Source organism: Entelurus aequoreus, linkage group LG13 (assembly GCF_033978785.1).
Source record: "Entelurus aequoreus isolate RoL-2023_Sb linkage group LG13, RoL_Eaeq_v1.1, whole genome shotgun sequence".
In the NCBI taxonomy this organism is placed as follows: Eukaryota; Metazoa; Chordata; class Actinopteri; order Syngnathiformes; family Syngnathidae; genus Entelurus; species Entelurus aequoreus.
Window position 1 is genome coordinate 65,783,026 of NC_084743.1, and position 18,978 is coordinate 65,802,003.

Genomic DNA, 18,978 nt, shown 5'->3' on the forward strand with positions numbered 1-18,978 from the left:
AAATGTGCAACAAGCACACAAAGTTGGTGTTTTCTGGTGTTTTGGTGGTGTGGTCTAAAATGAAACCTGGCATAATCTACGTCACACGGTCTGGTCTTCAGGGGGAACTCTGGCTCACGCCTTCCTGCCTCGCCGAGGGGAGGCCCACTTCGACATGGCGGAGAGGTGGACGCTGAACGGACACAAGGGCCACAACTTGTTCCCGGTGATGGCCCACGAGATCGGACACACCCTGGGGCTGGAGCACTCGCCCGTGCGCCACGCCCTCATGTCGCCCTACTACAGGAAGCTGGGCCGCAGCCTGCTGATGAGCTGGGACGACATCCTGGCCGTGCAGCAGCTCTACGGTGAGACACACCCCTTTGGGTCTTCTCACTACTTCAAATAGTGGGGAGGGTTTTGTCAGCAAGTAGCTCTCCAAGCACCACCATGATGATAACACACAGTAGCATAGTAGGCCTAAGTGTTCATGAAAAACAAGGCAGACGTTTTATTTACCAGGTATACTTCATATTTTTGGCCGCTGTGACATTACACACACTTTGAACGGTAACACTGTTTGAATATTTCATTAAGATAAATGGACTTTGTGTAGCACAGTTTGACAATCCCTGCTCTGCAGTAACAATTGTCAGTACTTTTGTGTGTTTATGTGGTAACAAATAGATAATGGTAGTTGTTGTTTCTTGTTTTCTTACCCTTCTGAGTCTCCTTTGCAAGTACACACTCGTTCCGGGAAGTAGTCTTTGCCATTCATTTCAACGTTAAAGTTAAAGTACCAATTATTGTCACACAGCGAAATTATTCTCTGCATTTGACCCATCACCCTTGATCACCCCCTGGGAGGTGAGGGGAGCAGTGAGCAGCAACAGTGGCCGCGCCCGTGAATCATTTTTGGTGATTTAACCCCCAATTGCAACCCTTGATGCTGAGTGCCAAGCAGGGAGGTAATGGGTCCCATTTTTATAGTCTTTGGTATGACTCGGCCGGGGTTTGAACTAACATGCAGGTCTTGTCTTATGTTGCGCCCTACAACGCGGTTGTACTGTAAGTAGTGCACTTATTACACACCGGCTGACTAACTAAAGACGCCGCATTACACGCCATAGGAGAATATGCTAACCGCTAAGCTAAAACTCTTGAATGTAAACAAAGGTGGACGGATCGATACATACATCGACAGTTACGATACCAAGTAGTAAAGTCGTAGTGGTCAGATCGATTGTTTTTACTATCAAAACATTTTTTGTTATTGTTTACAAACTGGGGAAATAAGTCCCTGGACACAGGAGGGCTTTAAGGTAAAAAAACAACAACAAAGGATTAAAATCCAAGCAAATAGCAGGAAATCATTTAAATATTTAATTTATATTTTTGTGTTTTTGTCTGATCATAATTGTGTTTGAAAATGGTATCAGTATTGGCATTGAATCGATTTTTTTTTAAATAATGTTGTGTACTGTAAATGCCTTGTTTGTATTTAACTTTATTAAACGGTTTATTAAAACTAGTTATTCTAAGTAATATGAAAATGTATCAGATGTGTTTATTTAACGGAGGGATGCATTAATCATAGAACTGGCACACAATGTTTTTTAAAAAGTATTGATTTTGAATGGAGAATCAAATCGTTACGCCCAAGAATGGAATGGTGCGGTGGCAAAAGCGTCACTGTTTTGAACGTGTCAGTGAAGGCATCACGTAGGGAGACTTCATTTTCATGTAGAAACTGTCTGATCCCTCAGATATGTTTTTGTCTCTGATATGTTATTGCAATGGAGTGAGTAAGTTTTTTCTCCCCAGGTAAGCCGGCAGGTGATCGAGCCGTGCGGCTGCCAGGTGAGGTGCTGCACGCCGCCCTGCAGGAGTGGGAGTCCACGGATGTTCTCAACAGGCAAAACAATGGCCGCCCTCTCTACTGCCAGTCTGGGCTGTTTGACGCCATCACTGCTGGTGAGGCCTTTATTGTTCAAGTACAACCTCACGTCCTTAAGTCCGGTCTTCTTTGTTGACATTAATGTGTTATCAACTGATATCAGCAAAAATAGTATCTACTTGTGTGAAGTTGGACAGTGAAACATCTAAATGTCCTCCAATAGCAGCTACACAACAGCTAAGCACACAAGCTAAATATATGTAGTAAGTGTCCGGATTCAGTTCTCAATTATTTTCTGTTTGTCACTACAAACACATAATAGTTGTATATTACTTACACATATTAGTAAGTATTCAGTAAAAAATGTATCATTCTCCTTACTGTGTCATGAGCTAAATTGGAGCTTACCCCAGCTATATATATAGGGGGGGGTTACCCACATATGCGGTCCTCTCCAAGGTTTCTCATAGTCATTCACATCGACGTCCCACTGGGGTGAGTTTTTCCTTGCCCTTATGTGGGCTCTGTACCGAGGATGTCGTTGTGGCTTGTGCAGCCCTTTGAAACACTTGTGATTTAGGGCTATACAAATAAACATTGGATTTATATATATATATTATATATATGTGTTTATATACTGTGTATATATATATATGTGTTTATATACTGTGTATATATATATATATATATGTGTGTATATATATATGTGTTTATATACTGTGTGTATATATACATATATATATCTATATATATGTATGTATATATATGTGTTTATATACTGTGTGTATATATATATATATACATATATATATATATGAGTATATATATATATATATATATGAGTATATATATTTATGCCAGTCATCCATTTTCTACCACTCCGTTTATGTATATAAAATTATGTTTATATATGCATATACATGTATATGTATTAAATACAAATATTTTATACCAAACATGTTTACAGCGACCCAAAGAGGGGACAAGCCGTTGATAATGGTTGGCTGGCTGTATGTATTAAATATAATTGTTGTACTGTTTTAAATAATACGCATTATGACATATTTTGTACTAAGTTAATAATGTATCGTGCACACTGTCCATAAACTACATAAATGAAAGGAGAAAAAAAAGTGTATTTGCAATAATTAGCGCAGTCACTTTATCTTCATAGCAGTGCCAGAGGCTTGGCGCCCTCTGCTGGACAAACTGCCTAGTTGCACATTTTCTAAAGAAAAAAACAAAATAGATTCCAAAACAGCTCATTTGTGTGTGTGTGTGTGATACTGCATCAAATCATGCATCCATTAAGTACAACATAATGTTAATTACTTCATAAGTCAAAATAACTTGTATAAGTCAAGTGAAACACTTTTATTCTCTTATGGTTTTAATGACTAGTGTCCCTAATGATGTGGCTGATTTAAAGCACTACTTGGTCCTAACTTGCTATTATGTCCAACTCAGACCAGAACGGGACGACGGTGGTGTTCCGAGGCGGCGTGTACTGGACCGTATCAGCTGACGGCGACGTGAGCGACCCGCTGCCTCTCCGCAGGACCTGGACCGACCTCCCGGTGGCCATCGAGGCGGCGGCTTTCTCCCCGCCGGACGCCAAGTGGTTCTTCTTCAAGGGTACAGCGACACTGTTGCCATGCAGGCGTTCCTAATATAGTGGCCTAGTGACGTCCATTCTTCTCCACAGGGAGGCGCGTGTGGCGTTACTCGGGCCGAGTCCTCGACCCGGGTTTCCCTAAATACGTCATGGAGTCGGGCCTCCCTCGCCGCCCGGACTGCGCCTTCTACTACGCCCCCCTGGGTCACATGGTCCTGTTCAAGGGCGCGCGCTACTTTGTCCTCAACCTGCAAACCCTGCACCAGGAGCCCTACTACCCCCGCAGGCTCAAAGACTGGACGGGCGTGCCACGGGGCACCAATGGGGTCCTGAGCCGTCCAGACGGCCACCTCTACATGTTCAGGGGGCAGCAGTACTGGACCTTTGACCCCCTCAAGGTGCGAGTCACTCGGGTGGGTCAGTGGGTCAAAGGGCTGAGCTGGATGGGTTGTGGTCAAGTTCCTGGGAGCAATACCATTCTTTGACCAGCAGAGGGAGCTCTAACTTTTGTATTTTACACATGAACACTGCAGTATTTTGCTCTATTACGTTTTATTATTATTTGCACTTTTGAAATGTAAACACGTACGATGGACGACACTTTTAAAGGGACAGCGCAAGTGTTGAAGGCCGAAAAGTCAACTGATTTATGGATCAGCCCGACATTTGATGGATGGCTGATCAATAAGCACATGAAGGGATGATGACACAGCTGGGACAATTTGTCATTTGGAGGCCGAAGCAGACTTTTTATTCACTTGTTCAATCTCACAGCTGATCATTTAGCATGTCCAACATCAAATACTGCAGGAAGAGTTGCTACTTTAACGTTTAGTGTGAAGAAGTTTGCTATCCACAGAACAACAATTGCACAAATATTACTTCTAAATATACAAACAATACCATTTGGACATAAAACAACTCTTTAATAATCCCTCCAGGATGGAATTTATGTAAATGTTGCAGCAAAACATTTAGGCTCCTTTTCAATAACAAGCAATTCATGTGGGATTAGTTTTAGTATGAAGACATGAGGAACATGTTTGGATTGAAATATTTTACACACAATAAAAATAGGTAAATATTGGAAATTACAGTATTAACCATTATATTTACAGCCTTATTCCAAAATTGAATGCATTTGTGTCCTCAAAATTCTACACACAATACCCCATAATGACAATGTGAAAAGGCTTTTTTCAATGATGCAATTTTTTTTTTTTTTTTTTTTAACTTTTCACATTGTCAATATGGGGTTTTGTGTGTAGAATTGTGAGAACAAAAATGTATTTATTCCATTTGAGAATAAGGCTGTAACATAAAATGTGAAAAAAGTGTGGCCTTTACGGATGCACTTCATTTCATATTGAATCTGATCAAATAAAATAAAAAGCTTTGATTTGGGGGGGAAAAACCCACTACAATAAGCATGGGTGGGGGAGGGTTCTGTAAACTTCCCCTGCGCTCAATGTAAACAAACATGGCGTCAAACGCGTGGGACTTTGTCACAGTTTCATCTTATTGGGCACTACACCGTTCCTGGGATCAACACCCTTCTGGCAATGTATTATTTAGTACAATAATTATAATGAAACTAGTTCAAAACAGGTGTGAAAAGATCCATCTGGTTGCATGGACTTGGCCTAAAACAGACTTTTTTTAGAATTAGATTCTTCAAAAAAAAATGTTCAATTGATTTCGACCCCAAATGCGACAAGCGGTAGAAAATGGATGGATTGATTTTTTTAAATGATGAATCTGTTTAGAAATGGCATAAATAAAAATCGTGATTCGGATGTGAATCGATTTTTTTGTTGTTGCACCCCTAAATATTTTGCCAGCCATTTCACTTGGAGTTAAGCAAACGGGGACAAAAAAAACCCATCAAGCTCCAACACATCAAACCTTATCAGCCACTTACGACGGGGTTTGAAGCCCAAAAAGAAGAGTTGAATTGAGAAAGAAGTAAGTCCTGGAACAAATGTCTTGGAGGGAAGAAGTTAGCAGGATGACATCATGTTGACCTGCTCAGTGGCCTAATGGTTAGAGTGTCCGCCCTGAGATCGGTAGGTCGTGAGTTCAAACCCCGGCCGAGTCATACCAAAGACTATAAAAATGGGACCCATTACCTCCCTGCTTGGCACTCAGCATCAAGGGTTGGAATTGGGGGTTAAATCACCAAAAATTATTCCCGGGAGTGGCCACCGCTGCTGCTCACTGCTCCCCTCACCTCCCAGGGGGTGAACAAGGGGATGGGTGAAATGCAGAGGACAAATGTCACCATGTGACAATCATTGGTACTTTAACTTAAGTCCAATATGTTTGGATAAAACTGCAAGGCGGTAAAAAAAGTGCGAAGGGAGTGAATACTTACGTCTTCTGCTCACTGGTCGTCTCAGATAAAGAACTCCACCTGCTCCGCCATGTTCCTGTGAGACGGCGGCGGGCGGGTCCTGTCTGCGTGTGCGTAGCAGGAGCCCGGTGCGCCTCCACGCCACTTCCCGGCGGATCCTCCGAGCCCAGCGGCGTTCAAAAGCTCCACGGAAGAAGAGCGAGGTATGACAGCCACGCCTGTGTCCACGTTGGTTTCCCCCTCCTCCTCGTCCTCCTCCAGCAGCAGGTGGGAGAGCGAGCGGGTGAGGCACGGCCGCAGAGGGGAGTCGGGCGGGTGTGAGGCGGGCGGGGGGGCGGGGCTGCTGCGCTGCGAGGAGTAGCAGGAGCTGCCAGGAGGTGTGCTGCAGCAACTTCCTGATCCTTGGCTCTCGGCGCCGTGAACTTTCTCTACAGCAGATTCACTGGCAGCTCGGAGCCCTGCAGGCACAACACAACATCAATAATAATCCCCAGGTTGATTGGCAACACTAAATTGGCCCTAGTGTGTAAATGTGAGTGTGAATGTTGTCTGTCTGTCTGTGTTGGCCCTGTGATGAGGTGGCGACTTGTCCAGGGTTACACCCGCCTTCCGCCCGATTGTAGCTGAGATAGGCTCCAGGGACCCACGCGACCCCGAAGGGAATAAGCGGTAGACAATGGATGGATGGATGGATACTAAAATAAATCAACTCAAGTTATGGAAAAAAATGCCAACATGGCACTGCCATATTTATTATTGAAGTCACAAAGTGCACAATTTTTTTTTAACATGCCTCAAAACAGCAGCTTGGAATTTGGGACATGCTCTCCATGACAGAGCATGAGGAGGTTGAGGTGGGCGGGGTTGAGTTGGGGGGGTAGAGTGTAGCGGGGGGTGTATATTGTAGTGTTCCGGAAGAGTTAGTGCTGCAAGGGGTTCTGGGTATTTGTTCTGTTGTGTTTATGTTGTGTTACGGTGCGGATGTTCTCCCGAAATGTGTTTGTCATTCTTGTTCGGTGTGGGTTCACAGTGTGGCGCATATTTGTAACAGTGTTTAAGTTGTTTATACGTCCACCCTTAGTGTGACCTGTATGGCTGTTGACCAAGTATGCTTGCATTCACTTATGTGTGTGTGAAAAGCCGTAGTTATCATGTGATTGGGCCGGCACGCAAAGGCAGTGCCTTTAAGGCACGCCTCCAATATTGTTGTCTGGGTGGAAATTCGGGAGAATGGTTGCCCCGGGAGATTTTCGTGAGGGGCACTGAAATCCGGGAGTCTCCCGGGAAAATCGGGAGGGTTGGCAAGTATGACTGGGAGATACAACTGCTCTATATTTCTCCCTACGTCCGTGTACCACTCCGTACAGCGGCGTTTTAAAAAGTCATACATTTTACTTTTTGAAACCGATACCAATAAATCCCGATATTACATTTTAAAGCATTTATCGGCTGATAACATCGGCAGTCCGATATTATCGGACATCTCTAGTTTCTATGAAAGCATGTTTTATGCTTTTATTTAAGTTATGAACATTTTATGGATTTTTTATTTACTTGGTGCCATCTTAAAAGTAAGTTAACTGTTCCTATGTTAGCATGCTAATGTTAGCACCTAATAATTATGGATGTTACTTGGTGCCATTTTAGAAGTTTGCTAAATGTTACCATGTTAGCATGCTATTGTTTTAGCTACTTTTGTACGTTTCAGGCTAATAATTATGGATTTTTTTTTTTTACTTGGTCCCATCTTAGAAGTATGCTAAATGTTTCCATGTTAGCATGATTCCTGGGCGCAGCCACCGCTGCTGCCCACTGCTCCCCTCACCTCCCAGGGGGTGATCAAGGGTGATGGGTCAAATGCAGAGAATAATTTTGCCACACCGAGTGTGTGTGTGACAATCATTGGTACTTTAACTTATTCCTGCAACTATTCTGCATGCACACACAACTTCATCTCCTTGCTCACCATGCCTATGGTTCTGCCAGGCTGGGGGGGCAATGAAGTTGCTCGGCGACAGACTCGGGTTGATGAGTCCCGCGGTCTTCAGCTGCACAGCTCGCGGAGACACGCTGGGGCAGCTCAGCGGGAAAGCGCAGGTCAAAGGTCGCCTAGGCTGAACTGGGGTTTTCACCTGCGGCACAGGAGGAGGGGAGATTAGGATGAGGCCAGATAAGTGACTAAACTTAACGTACACGCAGTCAACATATGGCTGTCATGTGACTTCACTGCTCTATTTTCATTATTTTTGTATTAATACGGAGAATGTGGATCATTTTGCTGACTCATGTTTGATTAATTCAAGATTTGACATTAAAAATATGAAGTTTATTTGTAAGTTTACTATTACTATTGTATAAACTTCATTTTTAATGGTTGACATTTAGACATTTGTTGTGCAACTTTGTGGAAAGCAGCATATGACATATATGTGATTAGTGAAGTATATTTATATAGCGCTTTTCTCTAGTGACTCAAAGCACTTCTACATAGTGAAACCCAATATCTAAGTTACATTTAAACCAGTGTGGGTGGCACCGGGAGCAGGTGGGTAAAGTGCCTTGCCCAAGGACACAACCGCAGTGACTAGGATGGCGGAAGCGGGGATCGAACCTGGAACCCTCAAGTTGCTGGCACGGCCACTCTACCAACCGAGCTATATAGTCACTGTTTATATGTACTCATATATCCTGCCAGCTAACAGTAACCACCACCACAATATATTCCAACAGGCTTTTTGATAGATTATTGTGGTCATTCTCCACATTGGAGGGTGGCAAAATGTCCATCCATTTATAGGTTTTCTAAGGCTTATCATATTCAGAGTCATGGGTGTGCTGCAACCTACCCCAAAGAGGTGGGCTGACGAGTCAAACGTATTTTTATAAAGGCAGAATTTTCTCCACATTGCTTTGAGGTTTTATTTGGTAATATGTAACCATTGCACTGGAAGAGGGGGAAATATCGATTTAGCAATATAATATCGCTTTTTAATTTATTTGTCACATTTTTGGCCTGATTAAGGACCATTTCCCCACCTGTGCTCTTCAAAGTGTGGCCATACCGCTACAGTACCTTGCTGTGTGGTCATGGTAAGCAAAGCAGTACCCTTTTTTTTTTTACATTCAACTTTCTGTACAATTGCAATAAATGGAATATTTAAATGACAGTTTTTGACTCCGTTTTTCCAATGAATTATTACTGTTATCTAGTGTACACCTTTTATTTTAAACTGTAGAATATCACAATAGTGTATGGTAGTGTGACTCAAGTATTGCAAAGTTGTTGCCAATAGGAATGGGCAATATGGCATAATGTATATATTGCAGCCTCCTGCAATAAATATACATATCACAATATAATATTTAGCATATTAATGATGATATAACTTTTTCAAAATGGGTTACAAAGGCCCCTAATTTGGCTGTTGATACATGCGGTAACATACTGCCTAATTTCTCCAAACTATTATTAATGTACTTGCTACTTTGTTGTTAATATCTGCTTACTTTCTGCTGTAACAGTTCTATCTACACCTCTGTTCAAATGTAATAATCACTTATTCTTCTGTTGTTTGGATACTTTTGGGGGATACTACTAATGTGGGTATGGATTCAATACCAAGTAGTTACAGGGTAAGTATTGGTCACACCAGTGCTGATGCTGATACTTTAAACTTTAAGATCATTTCAAGATGACATTTTTTTATCACAAATATAATCAAGACAAAACCCAGGATGACAGTGTAACAATATCAATTAACACTTATTTGATAAAGTTCAATTACGTATTAAGTCCAGAGACTTAGTTCCTGAGTTTGTAAACAACAAAAATTGTGAAAATTAAAATATTGATTTAACAACTGCAGTATAGACTATTTACGCCTTCCTTTTGGTATCGCTACTGTCGATATTTGTATCGATCCACCCACATTTGTTTACATTCAATAGTGCTAGCTTGCTGTTAGCAGTTAAGAGGGCTTATTGCATCCTACAATATGTTTCCTCGTCCTCCAGTGATAACGCCACTTGTAAGAAACAGTTCATGCTGTCATGGAGCAGAGGACTGCTGACGTATGAGTAAAGTAGGAAAGGGATTCATATGGCCACATCCCTGAGGGGGGGAGGGAGGTAATCATTTTGCAACAGTCTGCTGAAAATGATGGAAAGCGCCACTCTACAAAGTTTAAATCGACATTTTAGGATATTCAACATTCTACTGCTCTCTGGCAGCTAAAGTGGATAGTGCACCCCCCCCATTTTTGTCACGTTTCATTTGTCAGGTAAACCGTGAGTAATAGGGCCATATTAATCCCCTTCCTACTCTAGATTTGCACTGAGAAGGGGTATGTTAGCCGCTAGCAGGGACGCTAAATTGCATTGCATCGTTCGCGGGACGCAGCTGGAATGTGTCGTCAACATGCATTATCACAATAGTATTTAAAAAGCTATTGTTGGCCAGATTGATATCATTAATATCGTGTATAGTTGTCCCCCTTCAAGACTTTTCTTTGAGAATCCATAAAACAACTCCTACAGTACCTGGAAGAGGACCTTGTTTCCGTCCAAGTCTTCCGTCTGCCAGCGAGAGCTGCTGATTGGCGTACAAGGGTTGGGCAGCAGAGGGACCAGTTGACCCATTTCCTCGACGCCGAACTGCAGCACAGCGGAGTTACACGCCTCCACTCGCACGCCCGCTGACAGTTGTTTCAGTGCCAGCTGCAGGCAGAGTCCCGGCTCTGCGTGGGGGGGAAAGCAGGACATTTACTACCTCGTCAAAGTGGGCGAGGAACGTGCCGACTTGCCAGCGTGAAGGGTGAACCAGCAGAAGCCCGTCTTCTGCTCCTCGGCCCGTTGCTGCAGCACCGTCTCGTAGAAGCGCACGGCGTCCTCGTAGTTGTCGTAGCCGCTGTACAGCGTCACGCGAAGGACCTCCCCGCCGCAGTGCACGGGCCGGACCCCCCACACGGGCATCCCCGCGCCCAGGCTGTAGAAGTCCCGGCCGGGCAGCAGGTAGGGCCGCAGCGGGGCCTGGACGGGCGAGCCGTCTGTCCTGCCGCTCTCAGCGTGATGATACTGCCAGGGCGGCCGCTGGAAGAAGTCCAGGACTTTGAGGATGCGCTCCTCTCCGTACGCCTCATGGAGGAAGAAGGTAATGGCCACAGACGGCGAGCCTGGGACAAAAAACAATGCAACTGATAAAAGGGACTGCTGAATCAACAATGAATTGTACACTGAAAAGTGGAGACGAGACTGCGGCTGTCCTATCTAGTCTTTGACCATACTCGGGGGGAACCTGAAACGTTTTCCCTGACAACATAAACAGTCCAGTTGGAACTGGGTTCGTGCTCAAAGACTAGATAGGACCGCTCTAGTCAAAGAACACAAAAGCTGTAGACTAGATAGCACAACCGCCAGCAGCTAGAGGCATAGGACAGCTCTAGTCTGAAACGATAATAGAGCTGCCCTATCTAGTCTTTGAGCATAAGCTGATAAAGGCAGCTTGGGTGACAGGTGAGACATCTTCTAAGACAACATCAGTTACGACTACGTTCATGCTTGAAGACTAAATAGGACAGCTCAACTGTGAAATAATACAAAAGCTGCAGATTAGATAGGACAGCGAGATTGTGACAACCATTCTCGAGATCTTAGGTTCTCAAATTTTTTCCTCAGAAAAAATCTGGCTCTCCAAGTAAAACTATAATGACCAACATAAATATACAGTAGCGTAATAGGCCTAAGTATTCATTAAAAACAAGGCACTGTAAGACTATATATAGTTTGAACAGTAACACTGTGTTTGAATATAGGAAAATAAAACACTGTACTTGAATCAAGTGATTCTTTAGCGTACCACTAGATGGAGCCCGTGTACCACAGTTTGAGAATCCCTGCTTAAGATCCTGTAATTAGTCTACATGCATTTATTCCTTGTTTACAGTTTGTCACGGTCAGTGTCTCAGGTCAGATCTAGATGGTGATCTACAGACTGTACGTACCAGCTGCAGGACAGATGTGAGCACAGCCTCTATGAGGCGAGGCCCTCTCGGACACGTGGAAGATGTGAAGACTCGGGCACAGCCAGCGGAGGAGACGGTCCAGACTGTGCTGCAGCAGCCGAGAGTCTCCAGGGTTGGCCAACAGATGCAAGTTCATGACTAAGAGACGCTGCTGGTGCTGCTGACGGGCCGGCCGGGTGAGGAGCCCGACTAGGGTTCAACAACAAACACACGCAGGTTTAGGGACGTGCAAACATGACATCAAGCACTGTTGTCTGTATTTAGCAGAACAAAGTATGGTATCGATGGCTTTTCGGAGTTTTAATTGAATACTTTTGACTACCCGAGCCGCTGCACATTCCCCTTGGCTGGTGGAGGTGTCCTGCATGCCTGGTTCTCCGCTCCAGCAGCAACTGCGTCGCCTTTAGCGGCCGCTTGAGTTTGATGTCTCAGCAAACGCCATGGCGCAAAAAACACCCCCTAATTAATGGGAATTTAGTACAGTTCTGTACTGAACCGAAGTCTTCCTACCTAAAAATATGAATTTTCATTTTTTTTAGTTAGCTCTTTTATTAGATCTCACTGCTGTCACAGTTTAAACAGCTATCAGATTTTCCGGACTATAAACCGCTACTTTTTTCCTACGCTTTGAACCCAGCAGCTTTTTAAAACAGTGCAGCTATTTTATGTATTTTTGCCATAATGTTTTGTATTCAACATTCAGTTTTCATAGTCACACCGACATACACTGAAAAGGTGTTTGTTTGTGCTAAGGTGCCATCTTTTGGGCCAGGTCTCACACTGCAGGTGCTGCATGTTGAAAATGTACATCCTGTTTTGTGCCTTTAACCGGAAGTATAACCGTCGATGGCTTTCCTGCTCGAAAGGAGTCTTCATTTATCACTCCAAGCAACATGTGCAAGTTTTACAATGAAACTAAAACTATTTATGCTTACTAAACTGTCCCATGTGTGTTATCTGTAGGAGTGTTTTCATGCATGCATGTTTTTAAGTTAGCTCTTTTATTAGATCTCACTGGTTTGGATTGCACTACTGCACTTAAACGTGGGCAGTGAGGGGTTTTAACTTTTTCAAATTGGGCCACACACTGAAAAATTGTGAGGCACTTGAGATTTTTCAAATATTTTATTTTTTTATTATGGAAAATTAGTATCAACATTTTAACTTTTTTTGCTTTGTATATGGCTTTTTTAACTCTATTTTTCCATTTTCACCTTTAGGTGTTTCAGTGCTTTTTTTTTTTTTAACCCTATTTTACCAATTTTGTTTTATTAAGGGACAAGCGGTAGAAAATGGATGGATGGATATTTTTCTAAAATGTGCCGTGGCGGGCAAATAAAAAAAACCCGAACACTTTGGACAGATGTTCGACAGAAAGTTCAATGCAACAGTCAATAATGTATGCTCACTTGCCGCAATATTGGATATTTCACGTGCCATATATGTGCGCTCTATCTTTAAAAAGATAAGAATGCTCAGTTTTGACTAACACAACATGTATTACTGTGGCAGACAATATATTAGAAACAGATGGATTTGTACAGTTCTGCCCTGCTAAAAATAATATATGGGTGAATTAAAGAAATGATGCAACCATCTTCTCACAAGTTGTCCCTAATATTATGGCTGTTAAGTTTATCTAGTAATGATTATTAGTAAGGGTGCACAAAAAAAAAATCGATTCACATTACATCTTATTTATCCATCCATTTTCTACCGCGAGATTAAAAATGTTTCCTTTTCTTATATGAATCACTTTTTAAAGACGTTTTTAGGCCAGAAGGAGCTTTTCTAACCTGGAAAGTTTCATTCTAATTATTATATCAATACATTGCGAGAATAATTGTGTAGAATCGAGAATCCGTTCGGAATCAAATCGTCACCCCAGGAATCGTATCGAACCGTTAGGTGCCCAAAGACTAGTTAATAATGACTGACTTAATTATATATTACAAAACTGTTGTATTACTCATTCACGGATGTCATTTTACTATAAAAAAAAAAAGTCAGTAAATGAATGTATATATTTGTAAACGGTCTGAAGTGGGAAAGGGGTAGGATTAAATAAGCTTTGCTTCTTCCTACTCCTTTTTGGATATGATGTAAAGTGAAATTATATGAAATTGTGTGATGTATTATGCCGTAAGTGTGTTCATGTTCGAAATAAACTAAAGAAAGAAAGAAAGATTCACACCCCTAAAAGGGGTGCACAAAAAGAAAAATAGAATCACATCCGAATCATGATTCTTAGTCATCCTAATTCTAAATAAATTCATAATTTTCAAAAATCAATTAAAAAAATTATAATTTTCAAAAATCACTTAAAATAATTATATAAATATGTTTTATTGCGAGAATTGATTTGAATCTATTCTGAACCGAATCATCACCCCAGAAATTGTCATTTAGAACGAATTGTTTGATGCCCTAAGAGTCACACTCCCAGTAGGACTGCACAAAAAAAAAAAAAAGATTCACACCCAAATGACGATTCTAAATCGATTCGACATTTTCAAAAAAATTAAAAAAAAAAATATATATATATATTTTGACAGACATTTTAGGCTATCCCGAAGGAGCTTTTCTAACCCTTAACCCGTTTTGAAAAATGTCATTATCGTTATATCAAATTACAAAAATCAGTTTGAATTGCCCCCCACCACATCCCACCTCCCCGGATTGTAAATAATCAAATGTATATACTTGTTCTTATGCTTTCCGAGCTCACTATGTTCACTCCTCGCTGTACATATCCTACCAAGTCAGACCTACACTGTTTCAATGTTCATTTCTCAGATGATATCAGAATCAGAATCAGAATCAGAATCAGAATAGTTTTATTGCCATTGTTTGAGAACGGGTTCACAAACTAGGAATTTTTCTTGGTGCAAACGTGCAACATAAAACACATACAACACATATTTGGTAATAAAAAGAGCTGTGACTGAGCTATCAGATAGACTTAGAAGGGATTCAAGGAATTCAAGGAGCTGCTGTTAGGATTGTTGATGACTGAAGTGCTGATAGCAACCAAACCTAACTCCCCACCCCACCCCAACCCCCTCCACAGCCTACCCCCCGGATTGTAAATAATGTAAATAATTCAATGTATATACTCTGATGATTAACTTGTGTGATGACTGTATTATGATGATAGTATATATCTGTATCATGAATCAATTTAAGTGGACCCCGACTTAAACAAGTTGAAAAACTTATTCGGGTGTTACCATTTAGTGGTCAATTGTACGGAATATGTACTGTACTGTGCAATCTACTAATAAAATTATCAATCAATCGACTCTGAATCGAATTGTCAACCCAGGTATCGGATCGAACCGTTAGTTGCCCAAAGATTCACAGCCCTAATTGTTAGTTTTAAAAGGAAGACTTACTGCCAGATGTTGACATCCTGCTGGAGTCCGATCTAAGAAGAAAACACAGGATTAGCTCAACTGCATCAAATCTGTCTCCATCTTGTGGCGGTGGTCTGGGACACCTGTCTCTTCGGTGGGGTCGCCATGGCAACGCATTGTTGGCTATCAGGAGGGTTGTAAACTTCAAATGGGGGAAAACACATTAAAACTGCATGAAACACAGGCACACAGCCGAGAACTTTAAAGGAAATACAACCTTGAACGTGTTCAATTTGAAGCGAGTGGGGTTACTTCTCGGTCAAACGACCGAGTTAGCATGAAGCTAACTTGAAGCTAACCACGAGCGACGCGGAGTTGGGACTTACTCGGCGGTTTCAGCTCCTCAGTCGGCGGCGTTTTCATCTTCCGCTCTCCTTAACAGCACCAATGTTTCAAACATGACCCAGAACGCGGCCGCACAGGAGGAAGGAGCGTCGGGGTGTCGAGGGAGAGCATCTTGGATGACTTCTCCCCGCCGCTCGAGCTCCCAACAAAAAAGTAGGACCGCGAACTCGGGGCGCTGACGTCACCAGGCAAACAAACACAGTTATGGTTAAAAAAAATAATACGAAAACACACTGTAATGTTATTATATTTCCTAGGCAGCAGTCACAAAAACACTTACTAGTGGGCGAAAGGAGGCAGGAGGAGTGTGGAAGTGTTAAAGCCGCCGCTAATACGACAAGCAGATGGCGTGCGTGGAACAATGTGACGTCACAAAGAGTCCAGACGGGCCTGCACAGATTGAAAAAGTGCAGCCTAAAAGCCATTGTTTGTTAAAACCCCGCTAAGAGCATTACACACCGGGTTTAGCGCTTTATGGAGGGTATTGTGTTACAGCCACACACATTACACACGCAACCCAAACGTGATTTTTGGCAGAGCTTTTTTTTAATCAAAAACGTATTGTTTACATTAGTGCAGTTCTTCTTAAATAGTGGAGCAGGCCCCCCCTGGGAGGCACATGTGACCCCAAGGAGTGTGCTTTATCAGTATCACGCTTCAAACCCCTCGCTTGGGAAAGCTGTGCACAACATGCTTATTTAGCCATTAATCCACTTAATTCTGATGGGAAAAAAACCCACTACAAATTATGGTTGGATGGATGGTTAAAGTCTTTTGTAGGGATGTCCGATATTGTCCAACTCTTAATTACCAATTCCGATATCAACCGATACCGATAAATACAGTCGTGGAATTAGCACATTATTATGCCTAATTTTGTTGTGATGCCCCGCTGGATGCATTAAACAATGTAACAAGGTTTTCCAAAATAAATCAACTCAAGTTATGGAAAAAAATGCTGTTCTCCCGAAATGTGTTTGTCATTCTTGTTTGGTGTGGGTTCACAGTGTGGCACATATTTGTAACAGTGTTAAAGTTGTTTATACGGCCACCCTCAGTGTGACCTGTATGCAGTGCCGGCCCAAGCCTCCATGGGGCCCTAAGCAAAATTTGATTTTGGGGCCCTGTATTTCTGCCAATAATATTGATTGTTGATCATTCACACACCTACTATAAACTCATTGCGGCTCTGGCAGTGTTGTTTACATTATCCTATTGTCAGCCTGGCATGTCTTTACAAATGACATGTCATTTATAAAGATATGGAGGTGGCCCAGTTAAGAACATAAATAATACCAATGAATGAACGAATGATGTCCAGAGTGCCACATATGGTTCCTAATCTTAAAATGTACAAAACATTCAGCTACAATAGTGGCCTGGGGTTGAACAGTCCAAGTGATAAAGCTTTGTATTTACAGTAAAAGTGTCATCTTGTCTCATCAGTCTTGTACATATTAGTCTTTAATTACTAGTTTATATTTTTAGTTAATTGTTCATATTTAATGTTTACTTTGTACAAAGAGAGTGCAGTCTACTGAAGTTAAATTCCATGTGTGTTAAACATAACTGGACAATAAAGCTGATTCTGATTCACTTTATTATTTTTGGTAACAAAATCCTGAAACAGCAATGTGCAAAAATAACCCAATCCCGCTGTCCCTCGGCTGCCAGTTTTAAGGACTTTTTGGAAAATAATTTGCAGCAAAAGCAATAGACTGCATCTTTACTTCTTGAGTAAGTCAGCCAGCTACGCTTGACTTTTCCCCCATTGACTAGCTGTCTGTAGGTATAATGATAATGAAAACTTCGGCCATCAGGCCGTTTGGGGAATGAAAAGTTCTCCTTAATAGACAGTGGTCCTCTGATCACCTGCTCAGTCCTGTCTGAATCTGAGAGGAAAGAAGGCCACTCAGCTGGGTCAACTGGCGGAGCTGATGATGGTCCATGGTGTGAAGGGGACGTTGTGGTGGAAGTTGCTGAGGAAGTGACCGAAGAAAGACAATGACTAAAAAAGAAGGACCTATAAGGTCATTAAATTGCACTGTTGGACATAATTATTAATCTCAGAATGTTCTGCAGTACAATGAGCAATTATAAAGGGTGTTTTGCAGTTAATTTACTAGATAAATCAGCTGTGGTTTCAGACATGGAGGGGACAGTGGGCACAGAGGATGGAGGTGTGTGAGAGAGCACTGTAGAGGATGAAGATGGACCTAAGCTGAAATACATACATATAGGCACACATATTAATGAGATACTTTGACTATATTAATTTCCCTTCAGGTGTAATGTTTATACTAAGAAATTAAATGTATACTGTATGGTGACAGTCTTTTCCTCACCTGATTCATCACTCACAGTTGAGCCTGAGGATGTGGACTGGCTCTGGGCTGATTCTGTGCCTCCAAAGTATTTTAACAATGCTCCTGGGGAAGTTTCACATAACTTATGAGTTGATGTAAAAAATAATGTTTATTTTACTCACATAAATTACCGTGCTCTGCTGCAAACAATTTGTGCAAACAACATATCTCACTAGTAACCTGATGCTAAAAACATATTGCTAGTACCGCGCTAGCTAGCTAACGCCACCTAGTTAAAGCTAATTACAGCTACAAATCTCTTTGATAAACTTTTTATTACCAAGTCATGCAAACATACCTTTATCATTGCATTTTTTTCTCCTCTTCCACTTTCTTCTTCTTCCTTTTTTCTGCACCTGAAGGATATGTCCTTTTTTGTGACATTGTTTAGCCTCTATCTGCGCTTTTTTGATGCCCAGTGCGCACTGGCATTGCACGGCAGGCGGCAAACGTCACAGGTGCAGCAGAGGCAGCTTTACATTTAAAGAGAGGCAGGAAGAATCACTAGGCCTAGATCAGCAGCAGCACTCTGTTGACCTAAAATTGTGTTTTTGTACAATAATATATCTTTGATCATTTAGAAATCATCAGTCAGACTCGTACATGCAAAAAATAAAAAACAATAATTTTTTGTTAATTGCTTTTGGGGGCCCCCTGGTGGCCGCGGGGCCCTAAGCAAGCGCTTAGTACGCTTATGCCTCTGCCTGTATGGCTGTTGACCAAGTATGCCTTGCATTCACTTGTGTGTGTGAAAAGTTGTAGATATTATGTGATTGGGCCGGCATGCAAAGGCAGTGCCTTTAAGGGTTGTCTGGGTAGAAATCGGGAAAAATTCGTGAGAATGGTTGCCCCTGGAGATTTTCGGGAGGGGCACTGAAATTCTGGAGTCTCCCGGGAAAATCGGGAGGGTTGGCAAGTATGACTGGGAGAAGCAACTGCTCTGTACTTGTCCCTCCGTCCGTGTACCACACCGTGCAGCGGCGTTTT

The 18,978-nt window shown here is 42.1% G+C and overlaps 2 protein-coding genes across 3 annotated transcripts in view; one reads left to right on the plus strand and one right to left on the minus strand.

Annotated features, from left to right (window-relative positions):
* Positions 1–6,075, plus strand: part of mmp28 (matrix metallopeptidase 28) — a 42,389-nt gene extending 36,314 nt beyond the window's left edge. Inside the window, exons 5-8 of the mRNA XM_062068191.1 lie at positions 102–347; positions 1,804–1,953; positions 3,344–3,511; positions 3,582–6,075. Coding sequence (XP_061924175.1) covers positions 102–347; positions 1,804–1,953; positions 3,344–3,511; positions 3,582–3,976 — 959 coding nt within the window. The 3' untranslated portion in view covers positions 3,977–6,075. The remainder of the gene's footprint in view (positions 1–101; positions 348–1,803; positions 1,954–3,343; positions 3,512–3,581) is intronic.
* Positions 4,820–18,185, minus strand: LOC133663600 (protein FAM124B). Of its 2 annotated transcripts, XM_062068193.1 has the most exons (12): positions 17,971–18,185; positions 17,749–17,820; positions 17,498–17,604; positions 15,906–16,015; positions 15,607–15,800; positions 15,364–15,422; positions 15,260–15,291; positions 11,844–12,053; positions 10,647–11,015; positions 10,384–10,580; positions 7,811–7,976; positions 4,820–6,302 (listed from the first exon to the last, which is right to left on the minus strand). In XM_062068193.1, the coding sequence occupies exons 7-12, from the start codon at positions 15,273–15,275 to the stop codon at positions 5,887–5,889; spliced, it is 1,374 nt and encodes a 457-aa protein (XP_061924177.1). In that variant the 5' UTR covers positions 15,276–15,291; positions 15,364–15,422; positions 15,607–15,800; positions 15,906–16,015; positions 17,498–17,604; positions 17,749–17,820; positions 17,971–18,185; the 3' UTR covers positions 4,820–5,886. The 2 variants fall into 2 exon arrangements, with proteins under 2 accessions (XP_061924177.1, XP_061924176.1); XM_062068192.1 differs by lacking the exon at positions 15,364–15,422.
* Positions 18,186–18,978: the final 793 nt, after the last annotated feature.